Source organism: Phyllostomus hastatus, unplaced genomic scaffold (genome assembly GCF_019186645.2).
Source record: "Phyllostomus hastatus isolate PE091 unplaced genomic scaffold, TTU_PhHast_1.1 phas_scaffold_755, whole genome shotgun sequence".
Taxonomy (NCBI): domain Eukaryota; kingdom Metazoa; phylum Chordata; class Mammalia; order Chiroptera; family Phyllostomidae; genus Phyllostomus; species Phyllostomus hastatus.
The window spans coordinates 12,317,829-12,343,944 of NW_025334039.1; the positions used below are offsets into that span (position 1 = coordinate 12,317,829).

At 44.1% G+C, this 26,116-nt stretch overlaps 1 protein-coding gene across 5 annotated transcripts in view; it reads right to left on the reverse strand.

Moving 5' to 3' along the window:
- The window catches only part of ANO2 (anoctamin 2), a 311,269-nt gene that overhangs the window by 223,608 nt on the left and 61,545 nt on the right, over positions 1-26,116 (reverse strand). For 3 of the 5 annotated variants that reach the window (XM_045826457.1, XM_045826455.1, XM_045826459.1), the window contains 2 exons: positions 10,044-10,142; positions 8,137-8,139 (listed from right to left, as the gene is read on the reverse strand). In XM_045826457.1, the coding sequence (XP_045682413.1) occupies positions 8,137-8,139; positions 10,044-10,142 (102 nt within the window). The remainder of the gene's footprint in view (positions 1-8,136; positions 8,140-10,043; positions 10,143-26,116) is intronic. The other 2 variants (XM_045826458.1, XM_045826456.1) reach the window with 1 other exon arrangement.

Genomic DNA, 26,116 nt, shown 5'->3' on the forward strand with positions numbered 1-26,116 from the left:
CCCAGGCTCTGCGAGTTCTCTGTCCTTAACAAAACTCATGCAATCTCTCCTGCTTTTTACTTTCGGGTCACCAGGGAGGATTCACTCAACTATCACAACAGCACTAAATCGCCACCTGATAAAAGAAGGAGTTCGTCAGGGTGAGGAGGCAAAAGAGTGTCTCTCCCGTTTGTGAATTTTTGCGTGGAGCTGAAACCCCTGCTATCCTGCCGAGGATCACAGCCACAAGAAGATCCTAGGGCTGGGGGAGCAGGAACTATTTGGCATCCACCAGTCGGGCCCTCTAGTATTTACTGAGTGTCTGTCAGTTATGCAACACCGTACCAGAGTTTACAGGGAATACCCAAGTAACAAACTATAGTTTCTGCTCCTGGGGGATTATGGTACATTTGGAGACACAAGAGTGAAGTGCCCAAAGCAGTTAAATAAAAACTAACAGATAAGAAAACTGCTGACTGTAAGTAGAGGCGACATCAGCTCAGCTAAATAGAGGAGGGGCTAGAAGGGCAGTGAGATTGGGGGTGGGGGGGGACAAAGGATGAGTGTCTTTACTGTTTACTGTTTATCTAGGGAGGATGGGGAGATTGTCTGTTTGAGGACCAGAGGCAGATATTTAAGGCATCTGAAAAGGTCCCCTCCCTGGGAAGAGTAACGTATTCTGCTTTGGACAAGAGTCTGAATCAGGGAGCAGGATGTGGGCTCCACGGCAAGCACACTTTGGAGAGGAGCAGTCCAGCACATGACGATAGCTTAGAGAAAACCGGTGACGGGCCAGCCTCACGGTTCCTCCGGGGCAGCCCAGGCAAGAGGCAGGCATCCACAGACTAAGCGCACTCACTGCCTCGTTCACAACACAGTGTTGAGGGCGTGTGGAGGGCAGTACCTTTGCTCTCAGAGAGCTGAACACAGTCAGAGTGAACAACCCCCAAAGGTTACCTGTCCCCAGCTCTCTCCACTAACATCGGTAACAGGGAGAAAATGAACACATTCACAAACTGTCATTTGGCTTGCGTGTGAACCGCAACATTTTAAAGCCATTACAGAGAATGTAGGTTCTAACCTCCTTACTTTGCAGATGAGAAAGCTACAATCCAGGACTGTTAAATAACTTCATGAGCTACTCTGTGACACTGAAAAAATAAAAATCTAAGTGTGTTAACTCTGTCAGTCCAGGATAACTTAATCTACGGTGGAGGTTCCCAAAGTATGTTCTGCAGACCACTGGTTCCCAGGATACCTGCTAATACACCCATTCATAACAGATCAGTGTTCAGCAGGAAACAACATGAACAAAATTGAATGATTTTCTTTATTGCAAGGCTTTTTAGAACTTTCAGTTGGTCAGATAAGTTGTAATAATTAGAGTTTGTTAGATTATGGAATCATGGGGGTTTTTTGCTAAAACAAAAGACTGTATTATTCTACAGTTTATGCTTTGAGAAATTCTGTTCCAGACTGTGCTCCCTCTAGCCCTAGTTGTGGATTCTTAGGTAAAGTGAGATGGTAGAAGCATAGCTTGGGAGCCAACAACAATGACTTTGAGTCCTGGATCTAATCCCTTTAGTGTGACCTTAGGTAAGTTTATTAACCTCTCTGCATCTTAGTTTCCTCATCTACAAAATGGGACAAGGCTAGTACCTACCTCACATTGTTATTGTGAAGATAAAAAAAAAATAATGCTTATCAAGGAGCACAGCACATAGGAAGCATCAGTGATCTTTAAAACAATTTAATTATCTACTTATCAACTTATATCTTTGGTTACTAGTTTTTCCTTATTTTAAGGTATTTATTTTGTTTTGATTTACATTGTTGAGAGTGGTTTTATGAACCTTTCTCTTTAAAGTATAAAATATAGGCAAGCTTTAAAATACGCTAACATGCTTCTTTTACAGATAGCCTTCACTAAAGCAGAAGCTTTATTTTAATCAAACCAATAATAATCTTTGGAAACAGAAGCATACGTGAGAAAATAATTATTGAGATAAACAAGCAGCTTTTCTTAGTCACACTGCGTGTCCTTCCACCATCCGTGCTAAAGTGAGCTCTCCCAAGACTCTCTGATCTCATCAAAGTAGGAACAGAATGTGCAGTAGATACGACACGCCAAGGTCATATAGGCGAGGACACCTGAAAAAAGACTCCTGTAGGCATCCCCAAAACCCAGCATCAAGAAGTCAACAATCCTGTTTTGAGCAACCTTAGATGAAAAGTAGATTCTTGGGATACAGAGCAAGCCACCAAGCCTACCAGAGCTCCAGGTCCTGAGTTGTCTGTTTCTTCCTCTCTGCCCAGAGGAAACATGTATTCATTTCCTAGGGCTGCCATAACAAATTACCACAAACTGGGGTGGGGGGTGGTCTTGAAACAACATGAACTTACACTGTCATTGCCGTGAAAGCCCCAAATCTAAAATAGAGGTGTTGGCAGGGCTGTGCTTCTTCCCATAGCTCTAAGGATAAAAGCTTCCTTGCCTTTTCCAGCTTATGATGGCCCCAGGCAGTCCTTGGCCTGAAGCTACATCACTCCAATCTCTGCCTCTGTCTTCACATGGAGAAGATATGTATTGTCTATGCGTCTGATAACTCTTTCTACATTTCTCTCAGGGTAGATTCATTGGATTTGGGTGTACCCTAAGTCCAAGATGACCTTATCTTGAAATCCTTGGCTAATTATGTCTGCAAAGACCTTCTTTCCAATGATCCATAAGATCACAGTCCCAAGTCCCAGGGTTGAGGTTTGGACATACATTTTTGGATGCCACCATTCAACCTACCACAAACAGGATCATGGGCCTTAAAAGTACAAGCCTTACAGTGGTTAATTTTATGTCTCAACTTGACTGGGACAAGGGGTGCCCATATGTTCTGGGTGCGTCTGTGAAGGTGTTTTTGGATAAGATGAACATTTGAATGAGTGGACTGAGTAAAGCAGGTTGCCCTCCCTAATGTGGTGGGCCTCGCCCAATCAGTTGCATGCCTAAGAGGAACAAAAAGACTGACCCTCCCACTAGCAAAAAGGGGCCCCTCCTGACTGTGACTGCCTGCTGCACTCAGATATTGATCTTTTCCTGCCTTTGGGCTCACACTGAAACACTGGCTCTTCTTGGTTCCTGAGCCTGCCAGCATTTGGACTGGAGCTCTCACCATTGGCTCTCCTAGGTCTCCAGACTGGCAATAGCAAACCTTGAGACTTCTTAGCCTTCCAAATCACTCAGGCCAATTCCTTATCATAGACATACTTAATACACACGTGTGCACATCCTGTTGGTTCAGTTTCTCTGGGGAACCCTGACTAACACGAGCTTCCCATCTGGACCAGGTCCCTGAAGTGGGGTGGGCACCATGCATGTGGAGGCTCTTCCTGTGGAACTTTTGCAAAAACCAGTTATCAAATCAGAATCTCCAGAGAGACAGTAATACTCACCTGAGAGTGACTTCCAATAATTGACAAAACTTAAGGGAATTAATATTTCCCTCTTAAGGAGCCATTCAGGCTAATAAATGTCAAGTTTCTTTGCTTTTTAACTGGAAATATATTAGTTCAGTAAGGTAACACCAATTTTCTCACATTGACCAGTGGCAGTTATATGTGTTTCAGTTAATGAAAAAGAGAAGATAAATTATTGCTTAATATATGACATTTAATAGATTAAAATATTTCAAAACATGGAATGCATGGAGAGAGTTAAGGTATGATTGGTATTTTTGATCTAATCTTTACCTTTGAAATAAGTTAGCATATCAGAAATTTGCCTAGGTTATTTTGTAGTGCACGCCTCTCTGAAATACAGTTCAACATTACATCCTCAGTTTGTATCCAGAGTCAATTAAGAAATGGTTATATTAGATCAAAAAATTATGGTACATTTACACAATGGAATTCTATGCAGCAGAAAGAAAGAAGGAGCTCCTACCCTTTGCAACAGCATGGGTGGAGCTGGAAAGCATTATGCTAAGTGAAATAAGTGAAAGACAAATACCATATGATCTCACCTTTAATAGGAACCTAAACAACAAAACAAAGGAACAAGCAAAATATAGTCAAAGACACTGAAATAGAGGACAGACTGACAGTGACCAGAGGGGAGAGAAGAGGGAATTTCAGGGGAGAATGGGAGGGGATTACAGGAACAAATATAAAGGACACATGGACAAAAACTAGGGGGGGTGGAAATGGGAGGGAGGTGGAAAGGGATGGGTGGGTGGGCTGGGATGGGAGTAAAGGACAGAAAAATGTACTTGAACAATGATTAAAATAAAAATAAAAATAAATTTTAAAAAAGAAATGTTTATACAAAGAACATTCCAGCACCTTACATGAACTCACTACTGAAAATATGTCCCCTGTATTAATCATGTCTTTTAAATAACAATTATGTTCTAACAACAGGAAAAATTTGACTCCTCTGACAAAATAGATGCCATTCCCATAGACTATGTGAGCCACAGCCCTTTCTGCTTTGACTACCAGGAAACTCAAATGAAATCTGACCCACTTGCTTTAATCACCATTGCTTTTTATTTCAGTTTCCATTATTTCCCTACATTTTCCTACTTCCTCCTCAATTACATAATAATTTTTAATGTGTCCTTTTAAATGATCCATTTGTATTTATGCTTTTGATTGTAATCCATCTCCAGTCCTGTTTTGGGAAATGAGCTAAGACATGAATCAACCCTAAATTCATGGGGGCAGAGCCAGGAGTAGAACTCAAGTTCTCCACTCATCACACCTGCTGCCTGTCCTTTGAAATGAGCACCTCCAAGCTGTCCCTCCTGTGCTGGGAGGGCCTGCTGGCTTTCCCAATGACTGCACTGCAGACACCGCACATGGAGCCATTATGTTTACGGACGCCCTAAGGACCCATGCTGTAGGAAACAGAAATCCCCCAGCACATAGTCCAAAGGCCATCTGTTCCAGCCTCTCCACTGACTCCACGTCTGGGCTTCTGGCTGCCTTGGCCGATGTAAGGGACTCGGCCTGTCCCCCCACCCCCACCCCAACACCGCAGATGTTGGCTGTGAAAGGAAAGAACAGGAAGGAGCAGCCCCGGTCTGGTGCCAACTGTGCTGCCCAGCACATCGTATGTGAACAACTATACCAATGACAGTAACAATAGCAATTATCTTGTGTTGCATTGCCTCTATGCTAGGCATCCTAAACATACCGTCACTGCTCCTAACAACAGCTCTCAGTGACATTTATTACTCCTGGTTTGGAGATGAGAGGAGCTCTGAGCCTAGTTGCCTAAAAAAGGTATGACTTGCTGGAAGTTAACAGCATCTACTTGCATGGAAAGAACTCAAAAGCTAAAGTCCTCATAGGCTCCTGGGGACAGCATGCATGACCCCTACGATATTACTCACTCTATTAATAATAGCTACAAAAGCTTTGACAGATTAGACAAAAGTGATTTTCACCCATCCCAGACATGTCACTTAGCAATTTAGTGGACTCTGGCTGGATTAGCATGGTTTTATTGATAAAAATGGAGTTGGTTATCTCCCCCTCAACCATTCCTGACCTTGTCTCTGCTGCAGGCAGCACTTGGAGAATAAGAGAATGGTAAGAGGTGAGAAGGGGGGTATCCACTCATATACATGAAATGGATAAGAAATAAACCTAGATGATGAAAGGGAATGAGAAATAAACATAGATGCCGAACACAGCCTAGAAGGACCACCTTGGTAATGAGCAGAGGTGAGAAAGCAACCATTTCAACCCTTCCCAGGCTGCTCGGGGCCAAAGGCCAGGCCTTCCCACCCTCTTCCTGTGCATGGATGAGTGTCCCTCACAAATGCTGGCTCTTCTGTTGTTGTTTTTGGAAAACAAATGCTTCCTTCCAAGGTTCCCCCTCCCAGTTAATATCCGTGCTCAGGACTCTGAGTCCCTGGACGCATTACGATGGATTTGTCCAGGTTTGAGATCTTGATTTCATGATTTCCTCCCCATCTTCCTGGTCTCTCCAGAGCCCACTGAGTTATAACACAAGCTTCCACAGACCTGGAGGATGCTTAGATGGTCCCACACCATGCCTCAGTCTTTCTCTAGGTTCCCTCTGCCACCAGGATGTGGTTTTCTGCAAACGTAGTTTATTCTCATTATAGTCACTTCCCAGAACCATTTAAAAAGGACAAAAATGCCACTGGACCCAACCCTTGCCCTCCACAGACTTCCCTATCTCATTTTCCCTTCCATGCTCCTTTCTCATCTCAGGGACTAGGTTTAACCCCCACCCCCAGCCTGGAATCAAATCTCAGATTAATTTTTAAAAACACATGCATCCTACACAGCATACCAAGTTGTTTCCTGATTATGACACCCGCTGTGAGGTCAATGACAAGCCACTGCATTCTATGAATATAAAGAAAATCTGGGTCATGTGACTGAATCCACAGAAGGATGTCAGAACTGTCCACCTGTGTCAAGTCTGGGGCCCAGAAACATCGGGGAAAAGTTCTTTCTGTTACGCCTAGAGCATGGTAGGAGCCACCAGCTGGCTTTGTTCTCCTGACTCCCTGACCTACCATATTTACAAGCAGAATCTGTCCTGTGCTAACGAGTTGCTATTTGGCACACCATTTAATTAGTGTTCTGATGTCTGGGCACATGCGCGCTTCCCATTGTGCCTTTGACTCTAGCTCTCGGAGAGTGTGGATTACTTCTGTGCCCTTCAGTGTCTCTCCAAAGACTCTCCTACTGTGGGATTTCCACCAGGGTTGGCTGCCTATTGCATCAGCAGGGAAATTGATTGGGGGACTAGAATATGTCTAAAAAGATTTGAGAACACAGACACAATAGCGAACTCCTGTATTTCCATAGTACTGGTTAAGAATTAGATTGCTACAATAACCTCCTGAGAAAAATAGGGCAGATATTAGTATGCCCATATTACAGATGAGAAAACTGAAGCTCTAAAAGATGAAGTGACATCCCCACATCACATAACAATTAAGTGCGGGACCAAGGCTAAAACTCTGATCTTCTGAGGATTGTCTAATGAAGCCTCTACCACACTATGCCTCCAAAATAAATAAGAATGAGGGTGGGAAAAACCTAAGTGCCCGTCAACATAAGAATAGATAAAGAAGATATGGTGTGTATTCAAGATGAAATATTGTCCAGCCATGAGAAAGAAGGGCATCCTGCCATTTGCAAAGACATGGGTGAAACTTGAACACATTATGCTAAGTGAGGTAAGTTAGAGCAAGAAAAGGACTGTACGATACCACTTATATGTGGAATCTAAACATCTAAACTTTGCAAAGACAGAAAGTAAAATCTTGGTTACCAGGGAATGGAGAGAAGGGAATAGGACAGATGTTCAAGGTCAAAACTTGCAACAAGTAGTAAATAAACCCTAGAGATCTAATGCACAGTAGAGTGCATATAGAACGTACAATAATATTGTATTATAATCATCAAACTTGCTAAGAGGCTAGAAATTAATTATTCTAACAACTAGAAAGAAAAAATAATTATGTAATGGGATAGAGGTGCTAATTATTGCTACAATGGCAATCATATTACAATAGATAAATGTATAAATCAGTACATTGTATTCCTTAAATTTACACAAGGCTATGCATCAAACATATTTGAAGTATAAAAAAATGCAAAACAATTTTAAATGGAGGAAAACTCAGAGATAGCTGTGTTATAATATAGCCTTGCCTTAATCATCTCATCTACAAATTCAAGTGCAGGTACTACCTAAACTATAGGTGGTAAGTTCCAGCAGGATAAATGTTTGGGGGCATATAAACTCTGAGAGTGATAAGCTCTCAAGTGTATGAGCTTGTGAAAGGACCAGCAGAAACCAGAGGGAACAGAGACAACCACTGCTCAGGGACTGACTCTGGGAATGAGGAAAAGAAAAAAGTGGTAGAGAAATGAGAGGTGCGGAAGGGTGTTCAAAGAACAAAGAGTAAGGCAAGGAGGAGGCATCAGGAGAGAGAGGTGGAAGGGAGAGGGAAGAAGGGAAGATAAATCATGGGAATGAAAGAAAGATGGGAAAGAAAGACAAAGAGGGGTGAGTGGAAGAAGGACACATTTCTGTGTCCCTAGGTTTCCTGCTAACGGGATGGTCCTAGGGGACAGAAGCAGTCACATGGGCATTAGAGTTTTGCTCACCTTCTTTCCATGGACCAGCCAGCAAAGATAAAAACATAGGAAGTAAGATACACATAGAATGAGATTAACAGAACATTAGATATTCAGATAAATTAGAGAAAGGAGAAGAAATATACATACTGAAGTTAGAAGGCAGACAGAAAAAAGAGAAGCAAAGGGTTGGCCAAGTTAGGACACCATTGGAGAAAAGCAGGAGCATCTGTCCAAGGCTATGGCTTGGGTCACGTTGCCAGCAGACTGGGAGAACATCAGTGGAAGGGGAGCAAACATCCAGAACAAAGACGACACGTTGCATTTGAGGACAGCAGTAACAGGAGTGAAAGGTTTAACACTAGGAAACGAAGAACACAGCAGTACAATTGAGGGAGAAAAGATCAGTGTGGTCTTTATGAAACTTAAACACTCAGACATGTGACCTCAAAACATTTTATTGGCAGAAGTTTGTGGCTAATATCCATGTCTGTGTTTGTTCATTGTTTAATAGTCTTGTGTCCACCTGCCATGGAGGTAGTATCTATCTTAACAAGCCTGTAAAACACAGAACCCCAGATTTTATCCTCCTTGAGGAAGGGATTCATAATGACATCACACATGATGGTACTTGATGAGTGAGCTTTGAAGGGGATGGTAAATCTGTTGGTAATGAAGACAGTGTAAGCATAGCCAAAAAAGCTCATCAGAATGGTGTTGCTGACTATAAGGATACTAATGGTAGTGAAGATGGTGAAGAAGGCAGGTGACACAGTGGTACAGGAGGTAACAAAAATGGAGTTCTGTCATTGATGGGGAGGGTGGAAATTACGGGAGTTAGAATGATGAAGATGATCTCCACAGAGCTCGGTCGCCACTTGTGAAATGACAGTATGGGGGCGGGTTGTATGACAAGGACACAGAGACGGAGACAAAGAAGCCGAGAGAGAGAGAGACAGATAAAGACAGAGATCACCATAGATCACTCGTGGTCAACCTCAAAAGCTACACTAGATTATCATCTGCCCCAGGGCCCTTCCTAGAGACGTCTCAAACGGCCAAAGCCAACATCCACACGTATCCCCTAAAATGCCTAATAGAAGAGAATGGTTTTGTCTGCGGCCTTATTTTCTTTCTGAAGGTGTTTTCTGGATTTTGTTTTACTAGACCATCACCTAGGAATTCCCTGGGAAGGTTTTTAAATTATACATAGATTATACCTGCGGAAAAGGATGCCAGAAACCATCTAAACTGTGCGGCTCTCAACCCAGATATGGGTCACAACCTTCCGGGGATTTTTTTCACAATACTGATGCCAGAACCTCATTCCCAGCATCCCCCCCCCCCGCCCCCCAAAAAAATCAAAACCCCAAGATGGGACACTGGTATGAAATTTTTGAAAATATTCCCAAATAATCTTGATCAATTCTTCTGATTGGGAGAGTTCTATTTTACAGACAAGGCAAGCGAAACCCGCCAAACACAATACTTAGTGGCAGAGTCAGAGCAAGAACATTCACAGCAAGGTGGCTGCACTTTTCCCGCATGCTGCTGACCCAGTCAGCATGGCTTGCTGTCTGCTCTTATTGCTACACTCACTTTAAAAAAAATGCCTGGCAGTGTTGGGACCCCGAGGAGAAGGAGAAAGAAGGTACGATGGAGAAATCGAGAAGCTGGATCAGGGCCATGTCTGGCTTCTCGCGGAGCCCATCCCAGGTGGAGCTCTGAGGTGAGAGGATTTCCAAACCCAGGCCTCTCCCCATGCTAACTCTCTCTTCCTGTCCCACCCACATCATTGCCCCACACTTAGGGTCCCTGGGGAGGTAAGTGTGACTTCAACTTCACAAAACCCATGTCCCACCTCACCCTGTTCCCAAATCATCCACATATATGCAGCCCTCAAGAGGCCCCCAAACCCAGAAGAAACATATTCGTACTTTCTTGGTGGGAACTTTGATCTTCAAGAACTCTGCCTCTCTGGCCAGCACCTGCCATGGGGCGTGTATCCGGACAAAGATGGATCCTTGGCTTTTACTCTGTAACGTAAAAAGGAAGAAGAAATAGAAATGCTTATAAGAACATACCTTAAATTTCTGGCTCCCCAAACCAGAAGCCCCAAGTTGGTATTTCTCCAGTTTCTGGGGTTTATTCTCTTTAAACTTTATCAGGGGTCAGTCTCCTCCTCCCCATACCCCATCCGGAAATGTTCTCATCAAAGCCCATAGGGTAGTGTTCCCAGAGTGTGGTTCCTAGGGTTTCGTGGCTTCCTAGGCTTTGGGGGAAGTTAAAACCACTGTGTTCACAGATTTGAAATGTGAGCAATTATAATTTTCATAAAAATCCTGTTAACTGTTTATAGCAGTAACTTGCCTTACCTCTGCCAGCATTCAGTGACAGCTGCCACTTGTCTCCACTCACATGTTTTCACTGCCGTTACGTTTGTATTTTTGTACTACTGCTGTGCTTGGACACAGCCCCAAATCACAAAAGCAGTTCACCTAAGCCTACCAGTAATTCTATAAATAATAATGTAAATAGTGTAACTCCAAATTCTAACGTAAACATAAAGCATGAACAAGGCTCCCGTGTGCATATGGAGTGTGCACGTATGAGTGTGTTCCAGGTCAAGTGATTCTGTGAGTACATGGATTTCACACAAAAATGGAAAGGAAGGAAAGGAAATGCAGTGATGGGTATCTGAAAATTAGGTCTTTTTTTTAAAGTTCTTCTTTATTTAGAGCCCTGGCTGGCGTAGCTCAGTGGATTGAGCATGGGCTGCGAACCAAAGTGTCACAGGTTCGATTCCCAGTCAGTGCACATGCCTGGGTTGCAGGCCATGACCCCCAGCAACCGCACATTGATGTTTCTCTCTCTTTCTCTCTCCCTTCCCTCTCTAAAAATAAATAAATAAAATCTTTATAAAGTTCTTCTTTATTTATTCTTAGAGAGAAGGGAGGGGAGGGGAAAGAGAAGGAGAGAAACATCAGTCTGTTGCCTCTCCTACGTGCCCCGACCAGGAATCCAACCAGCGACCTTTCACTTTGTGGGATGACACCCAGCCAACTGAGCCACGCCAGTCAGGGCTGCAACTTTGGTCTTAATGACTCAACAATCCATCTGGCCCTGACTGCAGTGTCTTTTATAAAAACAGGTCAGATTATGACATGAAGCCATCAGTTTCTACTCACCTTCAAATAAAACCTCAATTTTTTTTCAGAACAAGAACACACAGGAAAAAAATACTTTCTGACAATAATTTAATTAATTTTGTCCACAAAGAATGAAAGAGACCCGAACAACTAGGAAAAATAGACAAAAGCCCTACCATTTGTGTGAAGCGTCTAAAACTACCTGAAAAGGTCATTGTGAACACTGTGGCCACAGAGAAAGTAGAACAAAATGCTAGCAAAGTTCCTTCATCCAATGACTGTTGGAAATCACCTCAAACCTGTGCACCACAGCGGGAAGGTCCTGGTGTGCTGGCCAACATGCCACTAGGGCACAGCCTCTGAGGGGCAGAGTGGGAAGAGAGAACCTAGGAAGTGTGCCCTGTAGAGACCGGCTTGCACCTTCTCGTTCCACTTACCCCCGAGAACCCACCTCCTACAGGAGGAGAAGGGGCTTTTATTAAATGACTATGTATTTTGTGAAGCAGGATGCACAGAGACAAGTACTGGGAAAGCACCAACTCTGTGTACAGCAAAGATGTCACTGTTCACATAAAATCAGTGTTCCTTTTGGAAATCATTCCCCAGCTTCATTCACAGAGACCAGTCAGTGGTCAACCACTCACCCCCCGGTCTCAGTTTAGTGTTGAAGACCACAGTGGAAGCCATCCACGCACAGCCTCTGACCATCTGTCTGCCCTTCCAGTGTGCCAGGCAGAGAATTAAGGAACAACACTGTTTTCTCCACTGAAGTACACTGACTATAATGGTGCTCACATTTGTTTTAGAAATGACGAATAAAATAAAAGGGCATTTTATAAGGCTCATAATGTAAATGAAAACTATTCCTATGATTCTTTAAAGATTTTATTTATTTATTTTAGAGAGAGAGGAAGGGGAAGGAGGGAGAGAGGGAGAGAAACATCAATGTGTGGTTGCCTCTTGAGCGCCCCCTACTGCAGACCTGGCTCACAGCACTGGCATGTGCCCTGACTGGGAATCCAACCAGAGACCCTCTGGTTTTCAGGCCTGCGCTCAATCCACTGGGCCACACGAGCCAGGGCTACTTCTGTGATTTTGAATGGTGGTTCTACAACATATTCAGTAATTCAGACATCCAGAACCTACCCCTTCTTTGGGAATAAAAGCTGATGATTTATAAAGGAAAAGAATAAAAAAGAAGTCAGGATTTTGCAAGAATATTGAACTATGATATGAAAATCAGGGATAGTCTAGATTTTACAAATACCTGAAAAGAATAACAATAACCATGGTGCTTATTTACTGAGTGTGTATCATGTGTCAGGACAGAGTCGGGAGGTCGTGTGTCTTAGCGCACAGAATAGTCACAGCCATGCTGTGAAGCAGGCACTGTCACCACCTCTATTTAACAGCTGAGGAAATTGAGGCAGGAAACAGTTAAACAATTTGTCCACAGTGACACAGTGCGACAAAAAAAGTATTTTAATCCCGGCCGGCTGCGCTCTGTCTGATGATTTCCACCTCTCATCAAAGCCAGGTGTGACGTGCCAGCGAGCACAGTTTAACGCCACACCCACGGACTGAAACAGGACACAAAGGCATGCTTTTCTGACTAGGACTGAACCGAAGCATGGATAAAGAATCTACAAGGCAGCCCTAAGATGAAATAACCCTTCAGTGGTCAGGTGGACATAGTTGCGGCAAAACACTGGAAGTAGCCTCCAGCGAGAAGTCTCCCCAACTTCTCCGGCCATCTACGGTTGCAGTGTCCAGCACTACGAGACAGAGTCATCGATCACTCGCGGCCACTTCTAACTGTAACTTAAGATTTTCTGATTTAGTGAAGATAAGTTATGGCCCAAGAAACAATGTTTTTGGTGAAAGATTGCAAATAGTACCATCCCTCTCACTAAGATGAAATCAATACTATTATTGATTTTAATATATTTTGTTTTGTCTTTATTTGTAATTGTGGTGAATTTTTTTTTAATTTTATATAGAACTAATGGCTCAAGTGTGTACCAAATGTCCATTACGTGGCTGCAGATGTTCGCAGTTTGAGACAGGACTGGAAGGGCCAGGGTCACACCCCATGGCCTTGGTGGCAGAATGCTAGCTGTCCTCAACAGTCATCCTCCTTTTCTTGATTTGTGAAATAAGCACATGGCATCTAGAATCAACACTCTATCTCCCTTGCAGTTACGTGTAACCATAACACTAATTTCCAGCCAATGCAGTGTAAGTGGAAGTGATGTAAAGCACGTTCTGGCTACCCTCTTCAGAGACAGCAAATAGATGACTTTTGCCCTTTCATCTTCTTCCCTACCCCTGATCTACTGCCTAGCACATGGATATAAGCATCTTAGACCTGGAGATCAAAGTCAAGGTTAGGAATAACAAGGTATCAAGAGTCCTGATTCTTTGAACTGTCACAGCAACCCTGGGCTGTCTTCCGGATTTTTATGTGGAATATAAAATTCTACCTTAGTTAGTTAGCCATTGTGAATTTAAGAGACTTTATCATTTGCAGGCCAACTTTATACTAATGCGACATTGTTCCCAATGTGAGGGCATTAGCTGCCTCTAGCAAAGTATACTTCCTCTCCCTTCTCCTCAAACAGAAATTGTTTCAAGTGAAAATAAAAGCTAGAATGCAATTTTGTGGTGCTAACATCTAGTCATCATGTTCCTTTTATGCCATGCAACACTATTACCTTCTCCTAAAAAAAAAAAACTTGAGAGCTGATGTGAAATATTAGCTGGTGTGACTGGTTATGTTTCCTGAAGAAAAAACAAAAATTCCTGAGTAGAATCAGCACCAAATGCAGAAGCCCTTTCCACTAACCGAGGAATCTAACATTGGGGGTTAACACAGATTGAGCTAGAAAATAACAAGAAGAAGAAAAGGAAAAAGAAGGAGGAGAAGGAGAAGCAGAAAGAGAAAGAGAAAAAGGAAGAAAAGCTCCTTGTTCTCTAGGCCCCACAGACTTCCACTCTGCCCTGTATCTGGATTCTTTGAGGCAGAGTAGGGGGTAGAAAGAGTGGGCTTCAGACTCAAACAGAGTAAGATATGAATCCTGGATTTTATAGCCAAGCGGCATTGGGCAAGCTGCTTAACCATGTATGCCTCAGTTTCTTGATCGGAATAAGGAAGATGAGATACACCTCAGGACTGTCACAAGAAACAGAGTCAAGCAAGTGAGGTCTATATCATACGGCCTGGAATGCGGACCATTCAATAGATGTCAGCCATTACTGACTAAAATGACTGTTTCTTGCAGGGACTGTATCTGAAACTTCTTTCATGTTCCTCAAGCATCCAGCACAGCACTGGACACACAGTAGGTCCTCATTAAATTCTTGCAATTAACAGAAAAGACTTAGAGAAAAACATTCCTATTAGATTAAAATTGTGGATAAGTCACTCTGGTTTACTGCCTTGAACTTTTTTGGTTTTTGTTTGTTTGTTTGTTTGTTTGTGGGGGGTGTTTTCCCAGTTTTTTTTAATGTATTTGATATACAATATTATATTAGTTTCAGGTGCACAATATAGTGATTTGACATACCTTACAATGGGATCGCCCTACCAAGTCTAGTGATTAACTGTCACCCTGAAGACTTATCACGATATCATTGACTATGTTCCCCTTCACCTTTTTCACCTATGTTCCCACCACCGTTTTCAAAATGTCTCATGGACCCTAAAGGAATTCACAAGTTCAAAATATCTTCAGGATTTGTGAACAAAATCAAAAGACATTATCTTCTGAACCCAACACAAATACAACCAAGTAGAAAAGATCAGTCATCAGAGCACATAACTCATCCTTAAAACAGATTTTGTGAATAAGCAATCAATGTGATTGCGAGATCGGGTGTGTGGCAAATGGCTGTGACCTGTAAGGGCTACAAGGACTATCATGGAGATACTTAGACCAACCCCCAAAAGATTTACAGCTTAGAACTGGCAGAAGACCAGCTCTATCCAATATGGCAGCTCATTTTACCACGTGGTAACCCCTAGCCTCATTGTGCACTCATCGTAATACATTAGCATACCCCACGCTGCCATAATCAGAAACAGAAAGCCCCTATAAGGACACAAAATGACTGATGGGGCTCTTCCAAAACATCTCCATCCCTTTCCAGGGAAAATCCCAAATATTTCTCCCCCTTATTGAATACCCTACCCCTCAATTAAAAGAGTTTCAATAAAAAAAAAAAGGTAAATCCCACTAGGGAAGGGCTGCTGTGTCTGTGGAAGAGCCACTCTCTATCTCAGTGCTCCACTAATAAATTCTCTTTCACTTTAAACCCTACACTGGCTCGTCTTTGCATTCTTTCCTGTGAAAAGCCAAGTACCCACACTGGATTGCAGACCTGCAGGTCCCTGGGCCCCTGGAATTCCTGCCTCATCATGAGGGGCTCCAACATCCCATCAAGCAACTAAAATTTAAGTCCATGTAAAATGAGTCATGATATAATTTGGTTCTGGTCATCAGAGAAAGGAGAACCAGTGCACAGAGATTTCTCTAGGAAAGCCCAAGCACATCCACCTGAGGGAGGTAACTATTTCAGTGGTCAGAAATGTGAGATCTACGACAGAGCAGGAAAATCGCTCCGGCTCAGCTGAAATGCCCAACCAATGCTATGCAACTTCTTTCAGTGTGTTTTTCTTTTCATTAAAACCTACAAATTCCGTCCCTCCAATCCCTAGGTATCAGGGAGAAGACACCCAAGAAGAGAGTGTGAGTACTCTCATCAAAAGAAATAAATACTCTTCAATCATAACCTGACTCTCGTCTTTCTCAGTCTTTTTTAAGTTGTGTTATCAGTTTGCTTCCTAGACCTGCTTGCCACTAAGTAAACCAACAGAAAACTGAGCTCATGAAGAGGCAGAGCCAGGTCACCATCTTGAACTTGTGTGCTGCCTAATCAGTCTCTCACTTTCTCCCTTTCTCTCTTCCTCTCTGAAGTCGCCTCGACAGCAGGCTAATCACATGTACGTTCTCTAAGGCACTAGCACCTCTCCCCCTCCTCCCTGGACTCCAGCTACACGGCCTTTCTCCTTGGTTTCCAACTGCTCCTACGAGCTTCCCACCTTGGTGCCTCCTCATCCAGCCAGCCTCCTACTTCAGTACCTCCTCGAACTTTGTTTCCTTCACTGCAAAGCCCTCCCCACCCCAGATCCAGCCAAGTCCTAACTGGGTCTCAACTGAAACATGACTTCCTCCAGGAGGCCCTTCCTGAACCCCTTGGTTCCCCTCTTGCCTGCATAGCTCCTGTCTTCCTTCACTGTTGCAATTACCGTACATAGGTGTTTGACATTTATCTCCTTGGCTAGACCTTAAGCTCCGAGAGAAAAAAAACAAACATGTTTTGTTCTATGCTTTGTCCTCAGCAGCCAACACAATGCCTGGAACATAGTAAATGCTCAGTAAGTATGTATTGCAACTTCACTATGTGTGTGTGTGTGTGTGTGTGTGTGTGTGTGTGTGTGTGTGTGTGTGGAGAGAGAGAGAGAGAGAGAGAGATCTATTTGGATCCTGTGACAAATGTCTAAAAATTGGCTACCATAGTCCAGAAAGTAATTGGTACTTTTGGCCAACCAAATTTAAATCTAGTTCCAATTTAAGAGAATAATGTATTTCTCCTTAAGTGTTATTGTTGAATCCTTTCTGATGCTGACAACTACAGTTATTCAAGTTTCCATCTAATCAGGAACCTAATGAAGAACTGGCAGGAGGGCCCCTCCATTCTAATCCGTAGCCCCTGGTCCTCACAGCATTTGCAGATCACTGCTTCCTCTTCTAGAGACCTCATGCATCAGCACAAACTCATTCTGGTACTTAAAACAACAAACAAACAAAAAAAAACTTCCTGAACTGAACTGGAACTGGGTATACCTGAAATCTCTCTGCCTTATAGGCTTATAAGAGTGTTATAGCATTAAGGAGAAGAATCAGGGATACTCTGGAAAATAAGAGATGTCAACTGTAAAAGTCTTTGGTATCTTTACTTGCCAAACATTAGACTTCCATGATGATACTCAACATCTCCATGCTGATAGCTCAAAGCAGAGCCAGCTGATGGGCACAGTGAATCTCATAAGAGTGAACTGACTTGGCCAAAGGACTCTGGAGATGAAGAAATCTCCAAGGACACTAGGACACTCAACATATCTTTCTCAGGTAAGAGGTGGAGATCTGGAGCTCAAGAAGCTGAGTTGCTTGGGCTTGCACATACAAGTAGTTAGTAGCAGAGCTGAGGATGGAATCCAGGTCTCCTGATGCCAGGGTCCATCCCATAGTGCCAGTGAGGAAATGATATCACATAATCCCAAGGGCTCCCAACCCATCCAAGGGCAGCCTGAAGCCCCTCCCTTCCCAACAGATTAGGTAGATGAGGGATGGAGGAATAGCGGTGAGAGGGGGCTAATTGCACTCCTAGCCACCTCTCTTCGGTGCTCCAGCCACTGCCCAAGGCCCTCTTTGGGGACTATGGGACACATGCTCCTGCTGGTGAAAGTATCCATATTGTTTATGGCTTGCTGTTGTTATCCAAAGACTGCATGTGGCTTCACAAGACCACGTCCTCCCTCTAGAGAAACAAGAATGAATGGGAGGCAGCCCCAGCCAAACACTGGAAACTGATACTCCACAGCCTCCTTCCCACACAGCCCTGCCAAGCCACCTCAATACTGACCCCAGGCGCCTGAGTGTACTTTGGTCCCAGGCCCTGCTGTGAGCCCAGAACATCAGCTGCAGCACATCGTGGCCCAGGAATGGAGTTGCCAGAGGAAGGGTGGGAAGATGAGCATGTAGACAATGAAGAGGGGCAGAGCAAGGCAGAATCCTCTAAGGTATCAGCAACCCAGGTCATCTTGGATCAGCAAGGACCAATGGCATGTGGTCTGACAGGGAGCATGAGAGAAATCCCCAGAGACTCCCACATTCTCAGATCATCGTGGTTGATGTTCACACAGCTGGAGGAGTTATACCAGGTGGTGCTGAGGCTGTGTCCAGGGCAGCCATCATCACAGGCTACGGAAGGGTGTGGGGTGTAGCTCTGAGACTTTTGAAATGAGAGCAGGAAATAAAATGGTCCTTACAACTGTTCCATTTCAGGAACACCATGTTCTACCTGTACCATCATTAAGACCAAAGTGTTCACTTCCCTTCAGCTATCAGGAACTTTCAACCTGTGGCCAGCGAGCAGGCTTTGCCTACACCCCCCCAGTCACACGAACCTGGAATTGAGCACAGGGAAGAATGTCCTGACAGGAAGAGGAAAGATGAAAAACTTGCCTTCCTGGGAGGCCCTGGATGAGAGCAAGGGCCTCTCCTCTTCAACCCTCTCCCCACCAGGCCCCAGGGAGGATGGGCCAATCATCAGCAAAGGTGAAGGGCAGGACCAAATGCCCACTGAACCCTGTTCCATGCCCTGTTCCAGCAGCATGACCCCTCTTACAGAAAAGGCTTCCCCTAGTTCCCAACCAAATACTGGGGACAACCCAACCAGGATCCTATATAAATAAACACTCAGCCACTCTTGTAATATTTTTTTCAAAGCACACAGCTATCAACAAAGTTCCTGGAAGGGGAGGGCATTCTTGGCTGAGAGGATCCCTTGGGGCAGCCACCACAATGGGCAGGTGTCCAGAAGAGATGATCTCTGGACCTGTTACCACAGTCTCCACTCTATTCTTTACATGTCACTGCACTCCAGAAGGAAGCCACCCAGAACACCTCTGCTCAAAGCCCAGGTGAAGATGAAGTAGTGAAGGAAACACAGGAATGCTTAGGAATCAGACCCTCTTGCACAGCAAGGGCTGAGAGAACCTGCTTCCCACCTAATCCCTGAGCTGCAGTGGTCCCCCCAAGGGCAGCACAGCACCCTAGAAGGAGTACTATACGGGGAGTCAGCAATAGAGTGGGGCTAAGCGTCCCCCTGACTTCATTCTACTTCACAAATCCCACAGAAGAAATAAGGGGAAATCTCCACCATGTAGGACAGGTCATGGGAAACATGGGTACTAGGGCCTGAGTACTTGGTCTTCAGCCCCAGCTCTGTCACTTACAAACTGTACCATTTTGGATATCATCAAAGCTCTTGAAACTCAGGGCCATGTTAAAATAATTGTAATAAATAATAATGACACCTACAAAAGAGAAGGATGGACTCTTCACAGGGACCCATGGAATCTTTCAGGAGAAAGATATGTTCATTATCTTGTTTATGGTGATGGTTCCACAGGTGTATACATATGTCAAAACTCAAAATATTTAAATATGTGCAGCTTATGACACATCAATTATACCTCAGTAAGGCTAGGGAAAAAAGATTTGCAAAAATGTAAAACAATGCCACACTTCTCATAATTTTTTTGTCTTGAAAACTATCATCATTTTCATTAAAATATGTTATTTATATTAAATAAACATTATTGTTTATTTTTAAAAATATTTTATTCATTCATTTTTAGAGAGAGGGGAAGAGAAGGAGAAAGAGAGGAAGAGAAACATCAATGTGTGGTTGCCTCTCACGCACACCCTGGTGGGGACCTGGCCTGCAATCCAGGCATGTGCCCTGACTGGGAATCAAATCAGCAACCCTTTGGTTTGCAGCCTGCACAAAATCCACTGAACTACACCAGCCAGGTAAATAAACATTACTTATTTAACAATGTTTTATATTTTAGTTTTTAATTACTAAATATTTAAAAGTTTCTTGTGATTTCATGATATCTCATAAGCAAATAAAATTATATACATGAAAATATTTTGCAAACAATAATATATATACATATATGTGTATATGTGTGTGTGTACATACATATATACATATTTTTTTAAGAGCAAGTTCACACCCCTGACTGGCGTAGCTCAGTGGATTGAGCGCGGGCTGCAAACCGAAGTGTCACAGGTTCGATTCCCAGACAGGGTACATGCCTGGGTTGCAGGCCATAACCCCCAGCAACCACACACTGATGTTTCTCTCTCTCTCTATCTCCCTCCCTTCCCTCTCTAAAAATAAATAAATAAAATCTTTTTTAAAAATGTACTAGTTTGTAGTGTCCCCCGCCCCTAAAAAGGAAAAAAAAAAAAAAGCAAGCTCACAGCAGCCACTTCCACTTCCAAATCTCTGCCTTGGCAATCAAAGGGAAAAGCTGCCCCTGCTCCTTGGACTACAGAACCCTTGACCTCTGCGGGGATCCTTCCATGCTTCTTGGATCCCACCTGAGAGAAATTATAGCTGATTCATAGTTCTTGGCATGTACCTGAACACCCAGTGAGGTTAAAGGTAATGGAGAATGTTTCTCTTTGGAATTTACAATGCAAATAGTAACAGGCTAAACAAAACTCAGGAGCCAGAGACCAAAAATCCATGAGCACTGAAGATACTGGCAGAAAGGACAAGGCCTGTCCCAAAACCAACAAAGGCTAGGGAGTTGACGACCAGGCTTCAGGCACACAGGCCCAGCCCCAAACAGAAAGGAAAAGGTCATAGATAAAGCATGAGGAAAGACCAGAGGAAAATGCTGCCCTTTCCTCGTCGTCACAGCAAAACTATTTTGGACAGTAGATATCCACAAGTAGAATCACATGCTGCAGAATGCTAACTGTCATCGCCATGTGCACTTCCCAGCCGCCCCCACCAGGACAGGGCAACCACCTCAGTGGCCAGAGGAATGGAACGGAGATGCAGAGTGGCGGGCAAAAGGTCCCCTCGTTGGGTGGTTGGTAGATACTTATACCAGAGATGAGCAAGGGATCCAAGTTGGGCTGGGACCGTCCCCGTTTATTTCTTTGGCATCATCCTATTCAGTCTAGCACTTTAGCACTATCTAAAATGTCTCAGATTGGACAATAAATCATAGAGTCACCTGTGGATCAACAATGAGAACCAGTGAACTCAACAGCCATCAGACCTTTGGGCAGGAATGTGCAGTATCACCTTCCAGACCTTCATTCCTTCGGCCCATATGATAAATGTCCCACTCAGTGAAGCATTTCCAGGCATTTAAAAGCTCATCATATTACCTCTAAAAGTACCCATATCTCTAAGTCCCTCCTAACTCAAAACTTATGTGATTTTTTTATCTTGATACTGTTCTTCCCTTCTCAAGATACCTCTGTAAAACCTTCCTGCTATCAGTAATTAACTCCCCTCCCCCACACACTGATGAGCCCTCGCTTTCCTTTAGTGGTGACTCACCCCTCCCCCTAAGGAATACTCGCACTATTTCCTATGATTCACTCCTCCCAACATATGTTAATTCAACAAGTATTTATTGGGGAACAACCGTGTGTCAGCAATGTGCTAAGAATTAAGGGTATACAGAAGAAATATCAGCCATCACACCATTTAGCCATTACACAGCTTTCAATTTCTTTGGAAACCAGAGAAATGATATCTAACATTCTAGACAGATGAATAACATCACAATGGAGGTGATTAATGCCCAAATGGGCAGGACTACTAAGCAATGCTCATTTGTTTGTTGCCTTCCCTTTCACTCATCAATAATTGACAGATTTTGCTCTGAGAGAAATAATCCTCCTGAGTCTCAGCCATATGTTTTCAGTAGAATTGACCCCACCACCAACTCCAAGACAGACCCAATTAGCTTGAGCCAATCAGCATATCCATCTGGCCCAAACAACTGGCTCTGGAATATGTTTGTAATGCAAGCAGAATCAATAAGATGCAGGGAGATGTTGACCTGGGTTCCTGGAGAAAGCAGTCAATTTGCTTCAGAAAAGGAAGGCCAGGGTCAGCTAAGGGACCACTGAGTGAATAAAATGAAGTGCACCCTGAAAAAGGATGAGTGGAAAGATGGAGAAATAGGGAATCCTTAAGGACATCATTTGAGCTGCTGGATCAAGCCTTACCAGACCTACGTATTAGGCTTTCTGATGACATGAGCTTATAAATTCCCTTTGTGGTTCAAGCCAGTTTGAGTTGGGTTTTCTACAATGCAACCAAGAGTTCTCACTGATATCAGAAACCAGTAGAAGAGCTAATTCTGGGCTTGGGGGGCACAGAAATGATGCCACGGAAGAGAAGGAACTTGAGTTGAAATTTGGACATTGTGTGAGGGGATTTGCATATGGAAAAAGGACCGTGGGTGGCACAGAAAAGGAGGAATAAGATGAGAGAGAGTGTAAGGAAGAAAGTATAGCACAGGGAGACTCGCCTGCCTGTGCTGGCCGGAACTGCTCACCACACTGCTGTTGACCTCACAATAGCGATCTCGATGGGCCAACACAATATGTTCACATGGACTCATTATATCTTTAACAGTATAAAGAATGACAAGAGTCCCTCTTATTGGGAACCCTGAGAAAATGCCTTCCCCCTTTCTCAGTGGTGCTCCCATTGGGAACAACTTCCCATTCTCCAGAGAGACCAGGAAGTGCAATAAATGAGCCGCGACTGCCCATCTCCTCTGGGGTGGATGGGGGCTGTGGTCAACAGAATAAAGAAGCAAGTCTCCCATGTGCCACTGTGACCACCTCCAGGTCACAGAAGGCAGGTTTCTTAAAAGCAGGGCTGTGGCGCTTCCTTCTAAGGGTCATTAATCCTTCATAAGAGAGATCTTACATCGGAAGGCAGGGTCCACTTTGAACATGAACAAGGGAGCTGTAAAATTTCCTACAGCACTTGTAATAAAGAACTTCAGCTAAACAACCCTTTCTCCTAACCAAATATTTCAAGGCACTACACTAACTGAGCTTCGGAGGGCCAGTGCGCCACCTGCTCGAGCCCCTCTCTCCTGTCCCTGAGATGGTCTCTGTGTCACCTTTACACAAACCACAAGAGTGGTACCATTCCCTTTGGAAATAAGTGAGAGCTCCTGATTGTCGCAATAACTAGGGAGTACCAGGACCATTTAGTGGATACAGGGCGGGATGCTTCAATGAACACACTGGAAAGTCGCACCAGAGGAAAAACTATCCTTCCTGAAATACGTTGGCCTCCAGCAAGAATCACTGCCTGGGGGCTCCGGGAGCTGAGGTCGAAACCACTGCGCTGCCCACACACAGGTCAGACCAGACATAAAAGCCAGGGTTAGCAATGATCACACCCATCACCTCCCCTCTCCCTCCCCCAGCAGACTCCGACTTGAGAGGTATTAACATAAAGCTTAAAGAAACTGGTTTATGCCCTGGCTGGCGTAGCTCAGTGGATTGAGCGCGGGCTGCAAACCAAAGTGTCGCGGGTTCGATTCCCAGTCAGGGCACATGCCTGGGTTACAGGCCACGGCCCCCAGCAACCACACATTGAAGTTTCTTTCTCTCTCTCTCTCTCTCTCTCTCTCTCTCTCTCTCTCTCACTCTCTCACTCTCTCTCTCTCCCCCTCCCTCCTTTCCCTCTCTAACATAAACAAATAAAATCTTTTAAAAATTAAAAAAATAAATTCCCTTTAAAAAAACTGGTTTATGAGTAAAGGCTATTAAATTAGCTAAAATCTAGATCTTGAATCTGATATTAATGAGCTGACCAAAGACACTCAGGAAAAGACCCATCACTATGATGATAAAAAGAGAATAGGGGAGTTGATTCTTTTGTGGCCTTCCAAAAATATCCAAAATCAGCCCACTGCCAAGAGTGCTATGAAAATAACCCATGAACCTAGAGTGGTCTGTGGGCTAGGGGACGGAGCGAACGGGGTCTTGGAGAAGCAAAGTGCATTAAAGGAAGGACTCGGAGAGACTTGGCTTAAAATCCCGTCTCTGCCATTTGCTCTCTGTGTGACCACAGATACATCATTAGCCTCTCTGAGACTCAGTTTCCTTTTCGGTAAAGTAAAACATAATAATCCAGAAGCAACAGTGACTTCACAGACGGCTTGTGAGGATCAGCAATTACACAGGAAAGACTTCTAGTACAATGCCTGGCACTTAATAGGTGTGCAATGCTAATAATAATCGGATTTTACAGATGGTGTCTCTGGCCAGAGGAATTTGAATTAAGGGGGTTTGTGCAATCCAGTTTCCAGCATCCTCCCTTTTTTCCCAGAAAAACCTGGCTCCTGGGGCACTTTTTCCCTGTATGAGGCGAGAGCCTTGGTTTGGAACGTGTCCCCTCTACACAGCCAAAAGAGGCTTTTCCACAGCCGTGACCCTGTCACACACACCACTGTGGGCTGGCCCCGCCTGAGACTGCCTGTTCCTTCCCATAGCCCCTAGTCTGGAAGAAAAGGGATCATCAACCATGCTAATTAAATCTGCAGATGATAACAAACTGGGCGGTGCTGCAAACAGCACCAGAGAGGATGGGGAAATAAATGAGAAGGGACCTGGGGAGTTTAGAAAATATGGGACAGGAAATAACAAAATGAGATTCAATGCAGAAGAATGCAAGTAACTAACTGGGGGGAATAATCAGAAACATAGACACTGGGGGGAGAGGGCTGGAGAAAGGCTGAGGAGGTGAGGGGTTGGGGTAGGGTGGATGACAGGTGGCAAAGGAGACAATGGTTAGCAAGAGGTGAGCAATAAGCAGGAGTGGAGAAGCCTGGAGGTGAGACCAAATGGTGAATGTGCCTGCCATGGCTGTGTTAGAGCCCAAGGTCCCTTCTGGCGGGGCTGGGTAGCACTCTCCAGGACTCAAGCTCAAGTCACACCGTCTCCAAGAAGCCCTCTGGACTCCTAAAGCACATCACCAGTCTCTCTTGTCACTCATCTGTGACCTGCAGCACCGCGTCTGACTGTAGGCACCTTTCCAAGTCTGCTCCCTTGTCTCCAGGGAGACAGGGAACCAACACCAGCACCGCAGCATTCCTCCTAGCTTCGCCACAGGACAAAGAGAAGAACTCTCTCCAGGCTCTCCTGGGTCAAACTTCAACTTGAGGCCCTCAGTGTTACTGTAGTGCCTGGTGCAAGGGGCCCCTGAATCAAATGCATCATGTCTGTTTAACCCCCATGGAGCTCAGAACACACACCAGAGGTGGCTCAGGGTTCAGGGGGAAAAGAATGGAAAACGAGTGCAGGGAGCACGATGAAGCGTGTGCCCCCTCGTGTGACAGTGACTCTTCTGACTTAGCCATGACACAGGAAGTGGCTCCTCCAGTAGTCTCCCTGAGACACCTGCCCCCTTTCAGCTAAAAACTTCATAATTAATCATCACGATCAATAGCAATCAGGAGAATAAGGTGAAACTCGTTCTCAAGGAACTTGAGTATGGTTCACTGGCCCTGGAGAGAAATTAACTATTGCAGGGGCCATTGTCATGCCACGTTCCTCCAAGGAAAGGCGGGAGCCCCTCGAAAGCAACAGTTCTCACTAAACGTGCATGTCTGAAGGAATGAAAGAAGCAAATACCAAAACTTGGTTTGAAGCTCGGCTTTTTTGGGATTAGGGACAATAGGAGAGGAAATATCAGGTTAGCCAAAAAGTCTGTTTAGTTTTTTCCATAAAATAAAAGACGCGTTTTTCATTTGCACTAATAACTTTATTGATTTCGATATTTTGAGTAGGTCGACTATCTCCCGTATGGTAGAACATTGATTGTTCTCAATTAATGCCTCAATTTGATCGCTATCAACTTCAACTGGCCTACCCAACTGTGGGGCATCATCCAGAGGGAAATCTCCAGCACGAAACTTTGCACACCACTTTTGACACATTTGATCAGTCACAGCACCTTCTCCACACACTGCACAAATCCTTTTTTTGTGTTTTGGTTGCATTTTTACTTTTCTTGAAATAATAAAGCATAATACACCAAAAATGTCGTGTATTTTCTTCCATCTTCAGTATTTAAATGACTACAGAAATTCACCAGTTCTGAAAAGTTGTTTTAAATGCACTCTGGTAATGACAGCTGTCACCATACAATCTAACAGAAGTGTT